The sequence below is a fragment of the Pelodiscus sinensis genome, unplaced genomic scaffold (genome assembly GCF_049634645.1).
Source record: "Pelodiscus sinensis isolate JC-2024 unplaced genomic scaffold, ASM4963464v1 ctg219, whole genome shotgun sequence".
NCBI classification, from domain to species: Eukaryota; Metazoa; Chordata; order Testudines; family Trionychidae; genus Pelodiscus; species Pelodiscus sinensis.
The window spans coordinates 43,964-61,198 of NW_027465929.1; the positions used below are offsets into that span (position 1 = coordinate 43,964).

Genomic DNA, 17,235 nt, shown 5'->3' on the forward strand with positions numbered 1-17,235 from the left:
CCCCGCCCTCACCTGTCTGGCCCGGAGCTGCCGCTTTTGGCCAAAACAAGGACTCAGGCGTCCGGGTCCCCGGGAACCTCGAACCACCCACCCCCGGCGCTGGCCGCTCTCCTCTGAGATCAGCCGCACCCCGCCCCCCCACCGCTCCCGGGGGGCTGAGCGACCCCCCCTTCCTGGACGGGCGGCAGGTGAGCAGGGAACTTTGCTGGGGGGGGGGGGATTCCTCGGGGTCCTTCGGCACCAGGAGCCGGACCAGGGGGGCCCTTGGGAGCGGGGAGCGGCAGAGAAGTGGGAGGGGGCGGATTCCCCCCCGCCGGGCCCCGCTGGCCTGGGTCACTGCCCCGCAGGTCTGACCCTCCTGCTCCGGGCGGGTCCGGTCCTGTCTCGGCTCCTCCCTGCCCGCAGGGACATAGCTCCCGTCCGGCTCCGGAATGCGCCTTGTTCTGGGGGGGCCGGGCCCGCTGGGGCTGGGGAGAGAACCCAGGAGTCCTGGCTCCCCCCTCCCCTCAAACCACTAGACCCCGCTCTTCTCCCAGGATAGTGCTGGCTCCCAGCCCCTACCCCGCTCTAACCCCTAGACCCCGCTACCCACCCAGTCCCGGCTCCCAGCCCCTACCCCGCTCTAACCCCTAGACCCCGCTACCCACCCAGTCCCGACTCCCAGCCCCTACCCCGCTCTAACCCCTAGACCCCGCTACCCACCCAGTCCCGACTCCCAGCCCCTACCCCGCTCTAACCCCTAGAGCCCGCTACCCACCCAGTCCCGACTCCCAGCCCCTACCCCGCTCTAACCCCTAGAGCCCGCTACCCACCCAGTCCCGACTCCCAGCCCCTACCCCGCTCTAACCCCTAGACCCCGCTACCCACCCAGTCCCGGCTCCCAGCCCCTACCCCGCTCTAACCCCTAGAGCCCGCTACCCACCCAGTCCCGGCTCCCAGCCCCTACCCCGCTCTAACCCCTAGACCCCGCTACCCACCCAGTCCCGACTCCCAGCCCCTACCCCGCTCTAACCCCTAGACCCCGCTACCCACCCAGTCCCGACTCCCAGCCCCTACCCCGCTCTAACCCCTAGACCCCGCTACCCACCCAGTCCCGGCTCCCAGCCCCTACCCCGCTCTAACCCCTAGACCCCGCTACCCACCCAGTCCCGGCTCCCAGCCCCTACCCCGCTCTAACCCCTAGACCCCGCTACCCACCCAGTCCCGGCTCCCAGCCCCTACCCCGCTCTAACCCCTAGACCCCGCTACCCACCCAGTCCCGGCTCCCAGCCCCTACCCCGCTCTAACCCCTAGAGCCCGCTACCCACCCAGTCCCGGCTCCCAGCCCCTACCCCGCTCTAACCCCTAGAGCCCGCTACCCACCCAGTCCCGGCTCCCAGCCCCTACCCCGCTCTAACCCCTAGACCCCGCTACCCACCCAGTCCCGGCTCCCAGCCCCTACCCCGCTCTAACCCCTAGACCCCGCTACCCACCCAGTCCCGACTCCCAGCCCCTACCCCGCTCTAACCCCTAGACCCCGCTACCCACCCAGTCCCGACTCCCAGCCCCTACCCCGCTCTAACCCCTAGACCCCGCTACCCACCCAGTCCCGGCTCCCAGCCCCTACCCCGCTCTAACCCCTAGACCCCGCTACCCACCCAGTCCCGGCTCCCAGCCCCTACCCCGCTCTAACCCCTAGACCCCGCTACCCACCCAGTCCCGGCTCCCAGCCCCTACCCCGCTCTAACCCCTAGACCCCGCTACCCACCCAGTCCCGGCTCCCAGCCCCTACCCCGCTCTAACCCCTAGACCCCGCTACCCACCCAGTCCCGGCTCCCAGCCCCTACCCTGCTCTAACCCCTAGAGCCCGCTACCCACCCAGTCCCGACTCCCAGCCCCTACCCCGCTCTAACCCCTAGACCCCGCTACCCACCCAGTCCCGGCTCCCAGCCCCTACCCCGCTCTAACCCCTAGACCCCGCTACCCACCCAGTCCCGGCTCCCAGCCCCTACCCCGCTCTAACCCCTAGACCCCGCTACCCACCCAGTCCCGGCTCCCAGCCCCTACCCCGCTTTAACCCCTAGAGCCCGCTACCCACCCAGTCCTGGCTCCCAGCCCCTACCCCGCTTTAACCCCTAGACCCCGCTACCCACCCAGTCCTGACTCCCAGCCCCTACCCCGCTCTAACCCCTAGACCCCGCTACCCACCCAGTCCCGACTCCCAGCCCCTACCCCGCTTTAACCCCTAGAGCCCGCTACCCACCCAGTCCTGGCTCCCAGCCCCTACCCCGCTCTAACCCCTAGGCCCCGCTACCCACCCAGTCCCGGCTCCCAGCCCCTACCCCGCTCTAACCCCTAGACCCCGCTACCCACCCAGTCCCGGCTCCCAGCCCCTACCCCGCTCTAACCCCTAGACCCCGCTACCCACCCAGTCCCGGCTCCCAGCCCCTACCCCGCTCTAACCCCTAGACCCCGCTACCCACCCAGTCCCGGCTCCCAGCCCCTACCCCGCTCTAACCCCTAGAGCCCGCTACCCACCCAGTCCCGGCTCCCAGCCCCTACCCCGCTCTAACCCCTAGACCCCGCTACCCACCCAGTCCCGGCTCCCAGCCCCTACCCCGCTCTAACCCCTAGACCCCTCTACCCACCCAGTCCTGACTCCCAGCCCCTACCCCGCTCTAACCCCTAGACCCCTCTACCCACCCAGTGGCTCCCAGCCCCTACCCCGCTCTAACCCCTGGACCCCGCTACCCACCCAGTCCTGGCTCCCAGCCCCTACCCCGCTCTAACACCTAGACCCCTCTTCCCACCCAGTCCTGACTCCCAGCCCCTACCCCGCTCTAACCCCTAGACCCCGCTACCCACCTAGTCCTGGCTCCCAGCCCCTACCCCGCTCTAACCCCTAGACCCCGCTACCCACCCAGTCCTGGCTCCCAGCCCCTACCCTGCTCTAACCCCTAGACCCCGCTACCCACCCAGTCCTGGCTCCCAGCCCCTACCCCGCTCTAACCCCTAGACCCCGCTACCCACCCAGTCCTGACTCCCAGCCCCTACCCTGCTCTAACCCCTAGACCCTGCTACCCACCCAGTCCTGGCTCCCAGCCCCTACCCTGCTCTAACCCCTAGAGCCCGCTACCCACCCAGTCCTGACTCACAGCCCCTACCCTGCTCTAACCACTAGACCCCACTACCCACCCAGTGGCTCCCAGCCCCTACCCCGCTCTAACCCCTGGACCCCGCTACCCACCCAGTCCTGACTCCCAGCCCCTACCCCGCTCTAACCCCTAGAGCCCGCTACCCACCCAGTCCTGACTCACAGCCCCTACCCCGCTCTAACCCCTGGACCCCGCTACCCACCCAGTCCTGACTCACAGCCCCTACCCCGCTTTAACCCCTAGACCGCACTACCTACCCAGTCCTGGCTCCCACCACTACCCCGCTCTAACTACTAGACCACACACCCCTTCCAGGGCCAGGGATGGAACCCAGGAGTCCGGGCTGCCAGCCCCCCTGGCCTGGCCTGTTCTAAACAAGGGGGTGAGACAAGCTGGAGGTGTGGGGGTGGGACCAGGGCCTCTCGTTCTGGGTGTCTCCTGCTCTGTGCCTGAGCCGGCTCCTTGAGGTGCCCTTAGCAGCGCTCCCCCCAGGACCCTGGTGGACATGGGGGGGTACCAGGAACTGGAGAACCCGGTGAACTTCCCTGCTGGGGGAGGCGGGCCTGGGACAGGGTTTGGGGTAGATTTGGGGGTGCCAAAGGGATTGGGTAGGAGTTGGGGTTCATTGCAGCAGCAGCAGGGGGTTGGGGTAACAGTGCAGGTTTTGGGGGTGCCAGCCAGGCACCAGTTCTGGATCCTGGGGCAGGGGGTGCCTTACTCTGGGGCAATGGGAGAGGAGTGTGTGGGGGGGGGGGCTGCCCCACCCTTCTAACACTGCCCCCCTCCTCCCATGGCAGGTCTCACCATCATGTGGCGGGCGTCATTTCTGATCCTGCTGGGCCAGGCCTTCGCCAGCGCCCCCCGCAGGCAGCAGCTCCCCGGGCTGCGGGGGGGACAAGGTAAGTTGGGGGCTTCAGTGGGGGTCCCAGGGCCTGGGAGAGCGAGCCGCTCTGGATCCCTCCTTCCTCCCCCTGCCAGCCCATTAGGAGAGAAGACACCTTGAGGTCTGTACCCACTAGACCCCACTGCCCTGGCAAAGCTAGGGTGAGAACCCAGGCATCCTGGCTCCCAGCCCCCTGCTCTAACCACTAACCCCCACTGCCCTGGCAGAGCCAGGAGAGAGAACCCAGGTGCCTGGCTCCCAGCCTCCTGCTCTAACCACTAACCCCCACTGCCCTGGCAGAGCCAGGAGAGAGAACCCTGGTGCCTGGCTCCCAGCCTCATGCTCTAACCACTAACCCCCACTGCCCTGGCAGAGCCAGGAGAGAGAACCCAGGTTCCTGGCTCCCAGCCTCATGCTCTAACCACTAACCCCCACTGCCCTGGCAGAGCCAGGAGAGAGAACCCAGGTGCCTGGCTCCCAGCCTCCTGCTCTAACCACTAACCCCCACTGCCCTGGCAGAGCCAGGAGAGAGAACCCAGATGTCCTGGCTCCCAGCCTCCTGCTCTAACCACTAACCCCCACTGCCCTGGAAGAGCCAGGAGAGAGAACCCAGATGTCCTGGCTCCCAGCCTCCTGCTCTAACCACTAACCCCCACTGCCCTGGCAGAGCCAGGAGAGAGAACCCAGGTGCCTGGCTCCCAGCCCCCTGCTCTAACCACTAACCCCCACTGCCCTGGCGGAGCCAGGTGTCCTGATCCCCCTTCTCCCCCTGCTGTCCAGTGTTCCTGGCTGCGGACGCGGCTCAGGGGTTCCTGGGGCGCAGGCTCCTCTACAATCACTGGGACTTCGAGCTAGTGGTGCCGGGGAACCTGGAGCGGGAGTGCAAGGAGGAGGTTTGCAACTACGAGGAGGCCCGGGAGGTCTTTGAGAACGACGCTGTAACAGCTGAGTACCGGGCGGGGCCCGTGGGGGGCAGCGGGGGCTGGGGCGATGGGGAGCGGGGGTCTACAAGGAGCAGGCTCCCCCAGAACTAGCAGGGAGGAGCCACCTCTCAGGGAAGGATCCCAGCTGGGCTGGACAGGGGTGAATTCCCTTCCAGGCGGGGGGGGGGGGGAGTGGACCCAAGGCCCTGGGGCATTGGGGGAGGAGGTTAACCCTTCTGGCCCCATGAGCCAGCTGAGTCCTATTCCCTATACTGCTCCTGCGGGAGGGGGATTCTCCCTCGTTTTGCAGGGGTGAGACGTCTCTGCTTCCCCCAGCCAGCCAGATCTCCTCCCCTCCCCGATCATCTCATCCCTGACCAGTATAAACCCCGTTGTTACCGGGCAACCTCCCCTCCCCCAGGCCTACTTACTTAGGGGTCAGATGAGGCCAAAGAGCTCAGGACCAGCCGTGAAATCTTGTGGCAGGGAGTTCCCCAGGCCCCTCCCCCCACCCCGGCGCCACGTTGGGATGAGCAGGGCGTTTGCCCCTTTCCATTTCAGGAGGGGGTGGAGCGGGGGATGGGAAGCAGGGAGTGGCGCCTAGTGGTTAGGGCAGGAGGGGCTGGGCTCAGTGGGGAGGGGCTGTAAATGGAGGATGGAGGCCGACGTGGGTGACCAGAGCAGCTGTACCCCACATTAACCACCCGTTCTTGTGTCCCCCCCTCCCTCCAGCAAGCCTTTTGGGAGACGTATCCCCACAACGGGAAAGGGGGGAACTCAGGTGAGTGTGGGGCACCCCCCAGCCAGTCCCCGCCCTGGAGCCGGGTGGGAGCCGGCGCCCCCTGGAGGGGACCGGCCCCGACTCCTGCCTGCTCACCCCCCCTTGTGCCCCGCGCAGACGGCTCCGGCGTGGACGTGGCCGGGCTGGTGGCCGGGCTGGTGGCCGGGCTGGTTCTGCTCATCATGGCGGGTGTCGTTGCCATGTACTGTGTCAAGTACCGGGCCCGGGAGCGCAGGCAACACAGGTAATGGGGGGCAAGCAGGGTCTGGGGGAGGGGCCAAAGACATGAGGGGCAGGGCACCCCCTGGGAGGAGGGGAGGGAGGGGCAGGGTGTCCCCCAGACTAGGGAGGGGAGGGGCAGGAGCTGGGGAGGGACAGGGCGCCCCGGGGGCAGGAGGGGAGGGGTGGGAGCTGGGGAGGGACAGGGCGCCCCGGGGGCAGGAGGGGAGGGGTGGGAGCTGGGGAGGGACAGGGCGCCCCGGGGGCAGGAGGGGAGGGGCGGGAGCTGGGGAGGGACAGGGCGCCCCGGGGGCAGGAGGGGAGGGGCGGGAGCTGGGGAGGGACAGGGCGCCCCGGGGGCAGGAGGGGAGGGGCGGGAGCTGGGGAGGGACAGGGCACCCCGGAGGCAGGAGGGGAGGGGAGGGGCGGGAGCTGGGGAGGGGCAGGAGCTGGGGAGGGACAGGGTGCCCCAGGGGCAGGAGGGGAGAGGCGGGAGCTGGGGAGGGACAGGGCGCCCCGGGGGCAGGAGGGGAGAGGTGGGAGCTGGGGAGGGACAGGGCGCCCCGGGGGCAGGAGGGGAGGGGCGGGAGCTGGGGGAGGGACAGGGCGCCCCGGGGGCAGGAGGGGAGGGGCGGGAGCTGGGGAGGGACAGGGCGCCCCGGGGGCAGGAGGGGAGGGGCGGGAGCTGGGGAGGGACAGGGCGCCCCGGGGGCAGGAGGGGAGGGGCGGGATCTGGGGAGGGACAGGGCGCCCCGGGGGCAGGAGGGGAGGGGCGGGATCTGGGGAGGGACAGGGCGCCCCGGGGGTAGGAGGGGAGGGGCGGGAGCTGGGGGAGGGACAGGGCACCCCAGGGGCAGGAGGGGAGGGGCGGGGCTGGGGAGGGACAGGGCGCCCCGGGGGCAGGAGGGGAGGGGCGGGAGCTGGGGAGGGACAGGGCGCCCCGGGGGCAGGAGGGGAGGGGCGGGATCTGGGGAGGGACAGGGCGCCCCGGGGGCAGGAGGTGAGGGGCGGGATCTGGGGAGGGACAGGGCGCCCCGGGGTCAGGAGGTGAGGGGCGGGATCTGGGGAGGGACAGGGCGTCCCGGGGGCAGGAGGGGAGGGGTGGGAGCTGGGGGAGGGACAGGGCGCCCCAGGGGCAGGAGGGGAGGGGCGGGATCTGGGGAGGGACAGGGTGCCCCGGGGGCAGGAGGGGAGGGGCGGGAGCTGGGGGAGGGACAGGGCGCCCCGGGCAGGAGGGGAGAGGTGGGAGCTGGGGAGGGACAGGGCGCCCCGGGGGCAGGAGGGGAGGGGCGGGATCTGGGGAGGGACAGGGCACCCCGGGGGCAGGAGGGGAGGGGCAGGAGCTGGGGGAGGGACAGGGCGCCCCGGGGGCAGGAGGGGAGAGGTGGGAGCTGGGGAGGGACAGGGCGCCCCGGGGGCAGGAGGGGAGGGGCGCCCCGGGGGCAGGATGGGAGAGGCGGGATCTGGGGAGGGACAGGGCGTCCCGGGGGCAGGAGGGGAGGGGTGGGAGCTGGGGGAGGGACAGGGCGCCCCAGGGGCAGGAGGGGAGGGGTGGGATCTGGGGAGGGACAGGGCGCCCCGGGGGCAGGAGGGGAGGGGCGGGATCTGGGGAGGGACAGGGCGCCCCGGGGGCAGGAGGTGAGGGGCGGGATCTGGGGAGGGACAGGGCGCCCCGGGGTCAGGAGGTGAGGGGCGGGATCTGGGGAGGGACAGGGCGTCCCGGGGGCAGGAGGGGAGGGGTGGGAGCTGGGGGAGGGACAGGGCGCCCCAGGGGCAGGAGGGGAGGGGCGGGATCTGGGGAGGGACAGGGCGTCCCGGGGGCAGGAGGGGAGGGGTGGGAGCTGGGGGAGGGACAGGGCGCCCCAGGGGCAGGAGGGGAGGGGCGGGATCTGGGGAGGGACAGGGTGCCCCGGGGGCAGGAGGGGAGGGGCGGGAGCTGGGGGAGGGACAGGGCGCCCCGGGCAGGAGGGGAGAGGTGGGAGCTGGGGAGGGACAGGGCGCCCCGGGGGCAGGAGGGGAGGGGCGGGATCTGGGGAGGGACAGGGCACCCCGGGGGCAGGAGGGGAGGGGCAGGAGCTGGGGGAGGGACAGGGCGCCCCGGGGGCAGGAGGGGAGAGGTGGGAGCTGGGGAGGGACAGGGCGCCCCGGGGGCAGGAGGGGAGGGGCGCCCCGGGGGCAGGATGGGAGGGGCGGGATCTGGGGAGGGACAGGGCACCCCTGGGGCAGGAGGGGAGGGGCGGGAGCTGGGGGAGGGACAGGGCGCCCCGGGGGCAGGAGGGGAGGGGCTGAGGTGACTCCCCTGAGGGATGTGCCGGGGCAGGGAGAGGGCGAGATGCCCCCAAATAACCCTCGCGCTTGTCGCCCACAGTGTCCACATGCCCCTGAACCCCGACGTGCCCCTGAGCTGCCTCCCTGGGGACCCCAAGCCGCTGGGCCCTCCAGGGCTGCCCTCCTACCAGGAGGCGCTGCAGGCATCTGGGGTTCATGATGCGCCACCCCCGCCCTATCCCAGGTAGGGGCCGGGCCGGGCTCTGTCTGTCTGTGCCTGCCAGGCTGTCTGGGGTGGAGCAGGGGGTCTGGGAGCCAGGACTCCTGGGTCCTATCCCAGGCGTGCGGAGGGGCTGGGGTCCCTGAGGGTGGGAAGGGAGGGGGTGGGAGCTGGGGGAGGGGTAGGATGCCCCGGGAATGGGGAGGGAGCCAGGACGCCTAGGTTCTCACTCCGTGCCTCAGTTTCCCCATCAGTAAATGCTCTTTGGTGTGTGGCGGCTCGCTGGGGCCGGGAGGGTCTCCCCAGGGTCTGTGCTGCGTCTGGTGTCATGCGGCTGCCAACCTTGGCCAGGGGGGGTCACACAGCCCCCCCGTTCCCCCCCGCTGGGATCAGGGCCCTGCCATGGGCGTCAGTGCAGGCGCTGAGGGGCTGCTGCGGGCAGGGCCAGAGGATGTCCAGTCTAGGGCTCCAGGACTGGGGGCTCTTTGCAGTGGGGGGGGGGGGCACTTTTATGTCCCCTCCCTCTCTGGCTGGGACCCAGCATGTGACCTTGTTTTCTTCTCCCCCAGGGCTCCCAGCATGTCTGTCCAGCCCTGCTGATCAGCCCCTGGATCACTGCTGTGTGTGTGTGTGTGTGTGTGTGTGTGTGTGTGTGTGTGTGTGTGAGACGAGTGTGTGTGCATGATGGTGCGAGCCACGTGGTGAGAGTGCAAAGGGTGAAGTGAACTGGGATGAATGTGTAGGGGGCAGTGGGGGAGGCCAGTGCGCATGCATGAGGCACAAGGTGGCGTGCAAAGGGAGGGTGCAAAGCAGGGGGCACGTGCAACTGGGCTGAGTGTGCGAGGCTGGGGGAGGGGCTGCACCTCTTGGGGCCACCCACGTGAAGCACAAGGGGGCATGTGCTAGTCAAGTGTGTGTGTGAGAGACACGAGGGCGAGTGTGTGAGAGTGCAAGACATTGGGGCATGTGTGATGTGGGGTGAGTGTGTAAGGCCAGGGGCACGTGCAACAGGGAGGGGCTGAATATTCCCGACACGGAGGCGTGTGTACTGGGGGATGCGTGGATGAGAGACGGTGGGTGAGCACCTCCACGTGTGCAAGACACAAGTGGTGAGTGTGCACGAGCGTGCCGGCCTGTGCACGTGATGGGGTGAGTGTGAGGATGGAGCGCAGTGAAAGGCACAAGTGCGTGCAGGTGGCACTGGCCCCCCCGCCAGCTTCCAGACCCTTGGCAGTGCAAAGGAGACAGCACTGACCTGTGGGACCACGTGGCCACCACCCCCTAGGAGCTGGGACGCCGCCTCCCGGGCCAGGCTTGTTGTCAGGGAAATAAAGCGCCGGCCGTTTGCTCCAACCCTGCGTCCTGCGTCTGGGGGCCCGGGTGCATGGATGGGGCCTCTGCTCCCAGGTGAGCAAACCCAGCCCCAGCGGGGGCAATGGTACCGGCCCAAAAGGGCTGCTCCTGCCAGGCTGGGCACGTGCTGCCACGGGGGAGCCACATCTTGGGGACGCTGGTGCAGGCGCCGCCACGGGGGAGCCACGTCCCTGGGGATGATGGTGCAGGCGCCGCCACGGGGGAGCCATGTCCCCGGGGACGCTGGTGCAGGCGCCGCCACGGGGGAGCCACGTCCTGGGGATGCTGGTGCATGCGCCACCACGGGGGAGCCACGTCCTGGGGATGCTGGTGCAGGCGCCGCCACGGGGGAGCCACGTCCCCGGGGATGCTGGTGCACGCGCCGCCACGGGGGAGCCACGTCCCCGGGGATGCTGGTGCACGCGCCGCCACGGGGGAGCCACGTCCTGGGGATGCTGGTGCAGGCGCCGCCACGGGGGAGCCACGTCCTGGGGATGCTGGTGCATGCGCGCCATAGAGGAGCCACGCCCCAAGGATGCTGGTGCAGGCGCCACCACGGGGGAGCCACGTCCCCGGGGGTACAGGGGTGCACTGGCCACCACGGAGGAGGCATGTCCTGGGGACATGAGCTAGCTGGTGCATTCGTGCAAACAGCTTCATGAGTCAGGCCACGGCCCCGTGCAGCTGAGGCATGAATGGTGCTGGTGCACACCAGGCCACGGTGTGCACGTGAAAACCCAGGATGAGGGGCACTGAGACTCTGGGGGGGCTGGGAGGGGGGAGGTTGCAAGCCACGGATTGGCCTCTTGCTCTGCCTATCATTCCTCTACAGGCGGGGATCCTGCCCCTCCATTGGAGAGGATTGGTGGGGGGAGACTGGCCCAGCAAGAGCGGCCTCGAGCAGGAGCATGGCGAAGGCGCTACGAGGCTGCTCCTCTCCTGGGAACTACACGTCCCAGCATGCAACGCTGCCCCTTTGTGGTGCAGCCTGCATCCTTCCTTCCTCCTGGTGCATGATGGGACTCGTAGTTCGCCCTTTCTCTCCCCCCCCCCAGCTGCCATATCCCCTGTTATTGCTTGTAGGCCAAGGCAGACCATGGAGCCTAGCCTAGAGGAGAGGCCAGCTTGGGACCCTGTTTGTAAGGGGCCAGGGCAGCCATAGCAGATCTGCCCCCCCAACACTGCCCCACCAGCGTGCCCCCAGGCCAGAGCCAGTGCCCCCTGGAGACCTGCCCCCTTGTCCACCTCCTGCGCCAGCCGGCACCCCCTACAGGAGAAGTGCCACAGGCCAACCCCAGAGCTAATTCTACCCTGCCTGGGTCTCACTGCTCTCCTCCTCTGCCCCAGTGTCCTTCCAGCAGCTCAGAGAAAATAGTCCCCTTGTAGAAGCCAGAATGCTTTCCCCAGGCCTCGCTCCTCCCCCCTGCCCCAGATGTGTGGGTCTCACCCCCACATTTTCTGGGCTCCACTTTCAGGCCTTTGAGGCCCAGGCTAGTCCCTGGGCAAGTAGGCACCAATGAGTCATGGGTCCCCCCCCCTCCACCTCTGCCACTGGTGGGGCCCTTAGTCAGCTGATCTGTGGGGAGGGCAGGGGCTCGCAGAGTCTGGGGTGGGGGGTTTCCCCCAGCGCTCTATGCTGGGTGTCTGACATGGCATGCGTGTGTGAGTGGTGCACAGGCCTGTGTGATGGGGTGTTGTGCGAGACACAGGGGGAGGGGCGAGGTAGCACAGTGCACAAACACGGGCATGGGGGAGTGCTGTGGGGGGGGCAAGGTGTGTGTCACCTGCATAGAGATGGCCCCTACCCCACCCCTCCCTTTTCTGTCCCTGCCCCATTCCCCCAGCCCCACCCCTCCCTCCTCCTCTGCTCCTGCCCCTCTCTCCACAGCCCCCCTCCCTCCTCTATTCCTGCCTCACTCCCTCCAGCCTGACCCCTTCTGCTCCTGCCCCTCTCTCCACAGCCCCCTCCCTTCTCTATCCCTGCCCCACTCCCTCCAGCCTGACCCCTCCCTCTATTTCTGCCCCACTCCCTCCAGTCTGACCCCTTCTGCTCCTGCCCCACTTCCTCCCCCAGCCCTCCTCCACTTATCTCTCTCTACCCCTGCCCCATTCCCGCCCCCGCTCTGCCCCACCGCCTACAGATCGACCCCCCTCTTCTCTCTTTGCTCCTTCCCCAGCCCCCCCGACCCCTCCCCCCAGCTCTGCCCCACTCCCCTCCCAGCCCGACCCCTCCCCCCAGCTCTGCCCCACCGCCTGTAGCCCGATCCCCCCCTTCTCTCTCCGTCTCTCTCCCTCCTCCCCCGTCTCTGTCTCTCCCCCCCTTCTCCTCCCCCCAGCACGGGATTGTGGGAGGAAGCGGGGCGGACAGAGACAGCCAGCGAACATGGCTGCACCATGATCCGCCTCGCCAGCGGCCGCCGCCTCCCGCCGCCCCAGCGCCAGCGCCGCCAGCCCGGGGACTGAGCCAGCCAGGCGGGCCCCGGCCGGGGGGAGCGGCGGGAGCCGCGGCGGGACCCCCCCCTCGGGCAGCCCCCCCCCGCCCGCCTCTCTCCGCCGCCCCCTCCCCGCCGCCGAGCCCCCCCGCCCCTGCAGGGGAAGCGCCGGGGCGCACAGGCCGAGGCGCGGCACCTGGGGGCCCCCGGGGCGCGCGCCCTGCGCCCCCCCGCCGCCGGCCCCATGGACAGGAACTACCCCAGCGCCGGCTTCGGGGACCCGCTGGCCGCCGGCCCGGGCTGGAGCTACGAGCGCTCGGCCAAAGCCAGGTGAGCGGCGGGGGAGCGCACGGCGCCGGCTTGGAGAGGGCGCGGGGACCCTTGCGCTGCGCCCGGGCCGGGGACGGGAGGGGGGCGCGTGGCTGGGGGGCAGGGGCTGGTGCGTCCCCCCGCGCACACCTGTGCACAGGGATGCCCCCTCCCCCACCTGGTTTATGGGGAGCCAGAAGCCCCGTGGCGTGGCTGGGGGGCAGGGGATGCGCTCCCCCCCCGCCAACCCTCCGCCCCCAAGAGGCCCCTGAGGGATGGGTGTGCGGGGGCTGGGACTGGTGCCGGGAGGAGCGGGGCCCTTCCATGCCCCAGGTAGCACCAAGCCACACGGGGCGGGGAGGGGAGGGACTGGGAGCTGAGCTGTGCCCCCAAACCAGCCGCTTCTCACAGAGCAAGTGTGGACCCCCAGAGCAGGCCAGGGGCCACGAGCGGAACCCAGGAGTCCTGGCTCCCAGCTCCCGCCTCCCCAACCACTAGACCCCATGCCCCTCCCACAGTCAGGAGGAGTTCTCCAGCCACAGCTGGGGAGGGTATTTGGCCCAGCTGTTCTCCAGGCTGTGCTCCACCCCAGAGGTGGCTGCATCTCCCCAGGGTTGGATGAGCGGTACTGGTCCATGAGGCCACGGTACTGTCTGAGAGACCCTTCTCAGATGGCGTCTCATGGGGTCAGAGTGACTCCTGGGTTCCTTCCCCAGCCCTGGGAGGGGAGTGGGGGCTAGTGGTTAGCGGGGCGCTGGGGGCCAGGACTCCTGACTTTTCTCCTCAGCCTTGCTGCAGCCTCGCTCTGACTTTTCCCTGGCAGTGCCTCAGTTTCTCTCTCTGTACCATGGGCAGGAGCCTCGCCCTCCTGAGCGGTGCTGTGGGGGGAAGAGGGGAGAAGGTTGGGTGTGGAGGGGAGGTAGGTGCCTTGGGGAATGTGGTAGGCCGGGGGGGGGGTAAGTGTGTGGGGGAAGTAGATTATTGGGGGGAGGGTAGATGTGGGGGGCAGGTGTTGCAGGGAGGAGGGGGAATGGTAGGTGCGTGGGGGCAGAAGGAGGGGGTGGGTGGGAGATGAGGGGGTGGCTGCTTTCCCTCCAGCTCAGCTCTGCCCCCCCTCAGCTGGCCCCACTGGTCCCAGCATGGGGAACTGGAGCCTGTGTCTCCCCCACCCCCAAATGACAGGTGTGTCATGAGTTGGGAGTTTCTGGGCTGGTCTCCCCACAGGTGTGGGGGGAAGGGAGTGCGTGATCCCTCACCTACGGCTGGGGGGAACATCAGACCGAGCCTCCCCGGGCGTTGGTGTGTCCCCAGATGTCCCCCCAGGGCCCTCAGAAGCATCAGCATTTCAGCTTGTCCCAGGTCCAGTCAACTTCCCCCCCACACACACACACAGCCCCCCATCATCTCTGTGTGACGCCCCCTGAGCCGAGCTGCTGGTTCCAGGCTCTGAAAGGTGGGGGAGGGGAGCAGCCATCAGTGGGGTGAGTAGATGCGGAGTAGAGTCTAGTGGTTAGAGCAGGAGTGGGAGGCAGGACTCCTGGGTTCTGTCCCCAGAGGCTAGTGGTTAGAGTGGGGGTGGGCGGCTGTTCTGTCCCCAGCTCTGGGAGGGGAATGGAGGCTAGTGGTTAGAGCAGGGGTGGGTGGTTGGGAGCCAGGACTCCTTTCGCAGGGGGGCGTTCCCTACCCACGCTACGTGCATCTAGTTCTGGGCCTCCGCGCCCCTTTGAGGCATGCGGGTGCGATGGAAGGCGCTGCCCCCCGTGCATTCCCCTCGCACGCGGCGGGGGGAGCGGACGCGTCGCACGTGCACGGGACGCGCCCGGCTGCCACTTGCGAGGGGACACAGGCCACCTGCACGGTCGCTGCCGTCACCTTGGGACGGTGCAGGGACCTTGGGGAGCTGCCTACACCCAGCTGTGGGGGGCCCCACGTGCGCGAGCTGCGTCCCTCTTGCCCCCGGGGCGGGCGTCTCCGCAGAGCCTCGCACGCCCCTGGCGCGTGGATGTCCCGCAGCGCCCGAGTCAGGGGCCCCGTAGGGCGGCCCCGGCTCCTGTCCTCCCACAGGGGGCGCCCTGTGTGGCTTTGCGGCAGCGCATGGATTGCGCGGAGGCCTGGGAAAGCCCACGGATTGGTGACCGCCCGGTGCCTGGTCTCTGCAGGGTCCGGGCCTTGGCCCCGCCAGAGGCCGGCCTGCGCCCGTGGCAAGCTGCATGGAGGGTCTGTGGCAGCCCCGCACACCCCTCCCGCCCCCGGCCTGGGGGCTGCCTCGGGAACGTGGGGGGCTGGCGGCTCAGAGCTGGGTGCGAGGCGAACGGGGGGCTCGGGTGACTAGAGGGTTGAGAGGCAGGACTCCTGGGTTCTCGGTTCTCGTATCACAGGGACGGGGCTGAACCTGCAGGGCAGAACTAAGGGTTTGAGCCCAGGGCCGGGCCGGCAGGGTCTGCAGGTTGGGCGTGTGGGGCACTGGCAGGGGCTGTGGGTCTGGGGTGAGGGGCACCGGCAGGGCTGGGGGGCTGGCAGGGGCTGTGGGTCTGGGGTGAGGGGCACCGGCAGGGCTGGGGGGCTGGCAGGGGCTGTGGGTCCGGGCTGAGGGGCACCGGCTGGGCTGAGCGGGGCTGGCAGGGGCTGTGGGTCCGAGCTGAGGGGCACCGGCAGGGCTGGGGGGCTGGCAGGGGCTGTGGGTCCGGGGTGAGGGGCACCGGCTGGGCTGAGCGGGGCTGGCAGGGGCTGTGGGTCCGAGCTGAGGGGCACCGGCAGGGCTGGGGGGCTGGCAGGGGCTGTGGGTCCGAGCTGAGGGGCACCGGCTGGGCTGAGCGGGGCTGGCAGGGGCTGTGGGTCCGAGCTGAGGGGCACCGGCTGGGCTGAGCGGGGCTGGCAGGGGCTGTGGGTCCGAGCTGAGGGGCACCGGCAGGGCTGGGGGGCTGGCAGGGGCTGTGGGTCCGAGCTGAGGGGCACCGGCAGGGCTGGGGGGCTGGCAGGGGCTGTGGGTCCGGGCTGAGGGGCACCGGCAGGGCTGGGGGGCTGGCAGGGGCTGTGGGTCCGGGGTGAGGGGCACCAGCAGGGCTGGGGAGCTGGCAGGGGCTGTGGGTCTGGGGTGAGGGGCACTGGCAGGGCTGGGGGGCTGGCAGGGGCTGTGGGGTGGGAGCGAGGGGCACGTGAAGCCTTGTCTGTGTTGGTGCCCAGGCTGTGGAGGGGGGGAGGGGGCACTGCTGGTCAGACATTTGGAGCGGTGGGAAAGCCAGAGCTGGGGACTACATTTCCCACAATGCCCTGCTGCCCCACACTCCCTGTGGCAGATGCTGGCAGGGACATGGGGGAGGGGGGGGGAATCTTCCCACTTCTCCGGGCTGTGGGGGATGAGGGGTCCATGGGGCAGGTTCTCCTTCTGCAGGGCCTGCGATGGGGGAGCGGGACACGGTGGGGGGGGAGGGGAATCCCTGGCGGGAAGCCCCTCCCCCATTGTGGGAGTGATCCGTAGCTGGCTCCTCCTTGAGTGGCCTGAGGCCCCCCCCATGGGAGCCGGCGCCCCCCCAGGGCATGTCACTGACTCTGTCCCCCCCCAGCCTGGTGTATGGCGGGTCCCGGACGTCCCATCCCGACACGGACATTCTCCACCGACAGGCCTATGCCGCCCCCCACCCCCTGCAGGGCTACGCCACCAACCACCACCCCGCAGGTACCCCCCCGTGGTCTGTCTCCCGACCCCCCCCCGTCCGTCCCGCTCCTCTGTCGGCATGCCCCCGCCCTCCCTGCCTCTTCTCGTCTGTCCCTGCCATGCCCCGCCCCCTCTGTCTGTCCGTCCCCCGTCTCCGTCTGCCCTGCCACTGTCCGTGCGTCTCCCTGTCTGTCCCCTGCCCCGGTGCCCCGTCCCCATCTGTCAGTCCCCTTCTGAGTGTCGGGCCTGCCCCTGTCGGTCTGTCCGTCCCCCGTCTCCGTCTGCCCTGCCTCTGTCCGTGCGTCTCCCTGTCTGTCTGTCCCCTGCCCCGGTGCCCCGTCCCCATCTGTCAGTCCCCTTCTGAGTGTCGGGCCTGCCCCTGTCGGTCTGTCCGTCCCCCGTCTCCGTCTGCCCTGCCTCTGTCCGTGCGTCTCCCTGTCTGTCCCCTGCCCCGGTGCCCCGTCCCCATCTGTCTGTCCCCTTCTGAGTGTCGGGCCTGCCCCTGTCGGTCTGTCCGTCCCCCGTCTCCGTCTGCCCTGCCTCTGTCCGTGCGTGCCCCCGTCTGTCTGTCCCCTGCCCCGGTGCCCCGTCCCCGTCTGTCCTGCTGTGTCTGTCCCCTTCTGTTGGGCCTGCCCCCGTCTGTGCGCCCATCTGCACTCCCCTCGTCTCTCTGTTGCCCGTCTGCGCCCCCTCACTCTCTTCCCCCCTGCAGGTCTCTCGGGGCTCTTCGAGACGGGGCTCCACCACGCCAGCAGCGCCACCCCCGACGCCTCCGTCATGAACCTCATCTCGGCGCTGGAGTCGCGAGCCCCCCAGCCCGGCCCCTCGGCCTCCTCGCTGCTCTCCCAGTTCCGCACCCCCTCTTGGCAGACAGGTATGCAGGGAGCGGGGAGACCCCCCAGGGGGAGGGGCCTGACCCATTCTAGCCCTTAGCCCCGCCCCCAGCCAGGCCCCGGGCTGCGCCCTCCCTTAGCCCCGCCCCTCAGCCAGGCCCCGGGCTGCGCCCTCCCTTAGCCCCGCCCCTCAGCCAGGCCCCGGGCTGCGCCCTCCCTAAGCCC

The 17,235-nt window shown here is 70.0% G+C and overlaps 2 protein-coding genes across 3 annotated transcripts in view; both read left to right on the forward strand.

The window, feature by feature from the left end:
• Window positions 1-9,781, forward strand: PRRG2 (proline rich and Gla domain 2). The gene is made up of 7 exons (XM_075916810.1): window positions 1-188; window positions 3,932-4,033; window positions 4,798-4,961; window positions 5,673-5,721; window positions 5,839-5,965; window positions 8,309-8,452; window positions 8,998-9,781. Exons 2-7 carry the CDS (start codon window positions 3,943-3,945, stop codon window positions 9,026-9,028), a joined length of 606 nt encoding a protein of 201 aa, XP_075772925.1. The 5' UTR covers window positions 1-188; window positions 3,932-3,942; the 3' UTR covers window positions 9,029-9,781.
• PRR12 (proline rich 12) overlaps window positions 9,704-17,235 on the forward strand; it is a 22,740-nt gene continuing 15,208 nt past the window's right edge. The window contains exons 1-3 of one of the 2 annotated variants that reach the window (XM_075916807.1): window positions 9,704-9,835; window positions 16,086-16,198; window positions 16,890-17,051. In XM_075916807.1, the coding sequence (XP_075772922.1) occupies window positions 9,813-9,835; window positions 16,086-16,198; window positions 16,890-17,051 (298 nt within the window). In that variant the 5' untranslated portion in view covers window positions 9,704-9,812. Of the gene's footprint in view, window positions 9,836-12,071; window positions 12,544-16,085; window positions 16,199-16,889; window positions 17,052-17,235 lie in introns of those variants that run through there. The other variant, XM_075916806.1, reaches the window with a different exon arrangement.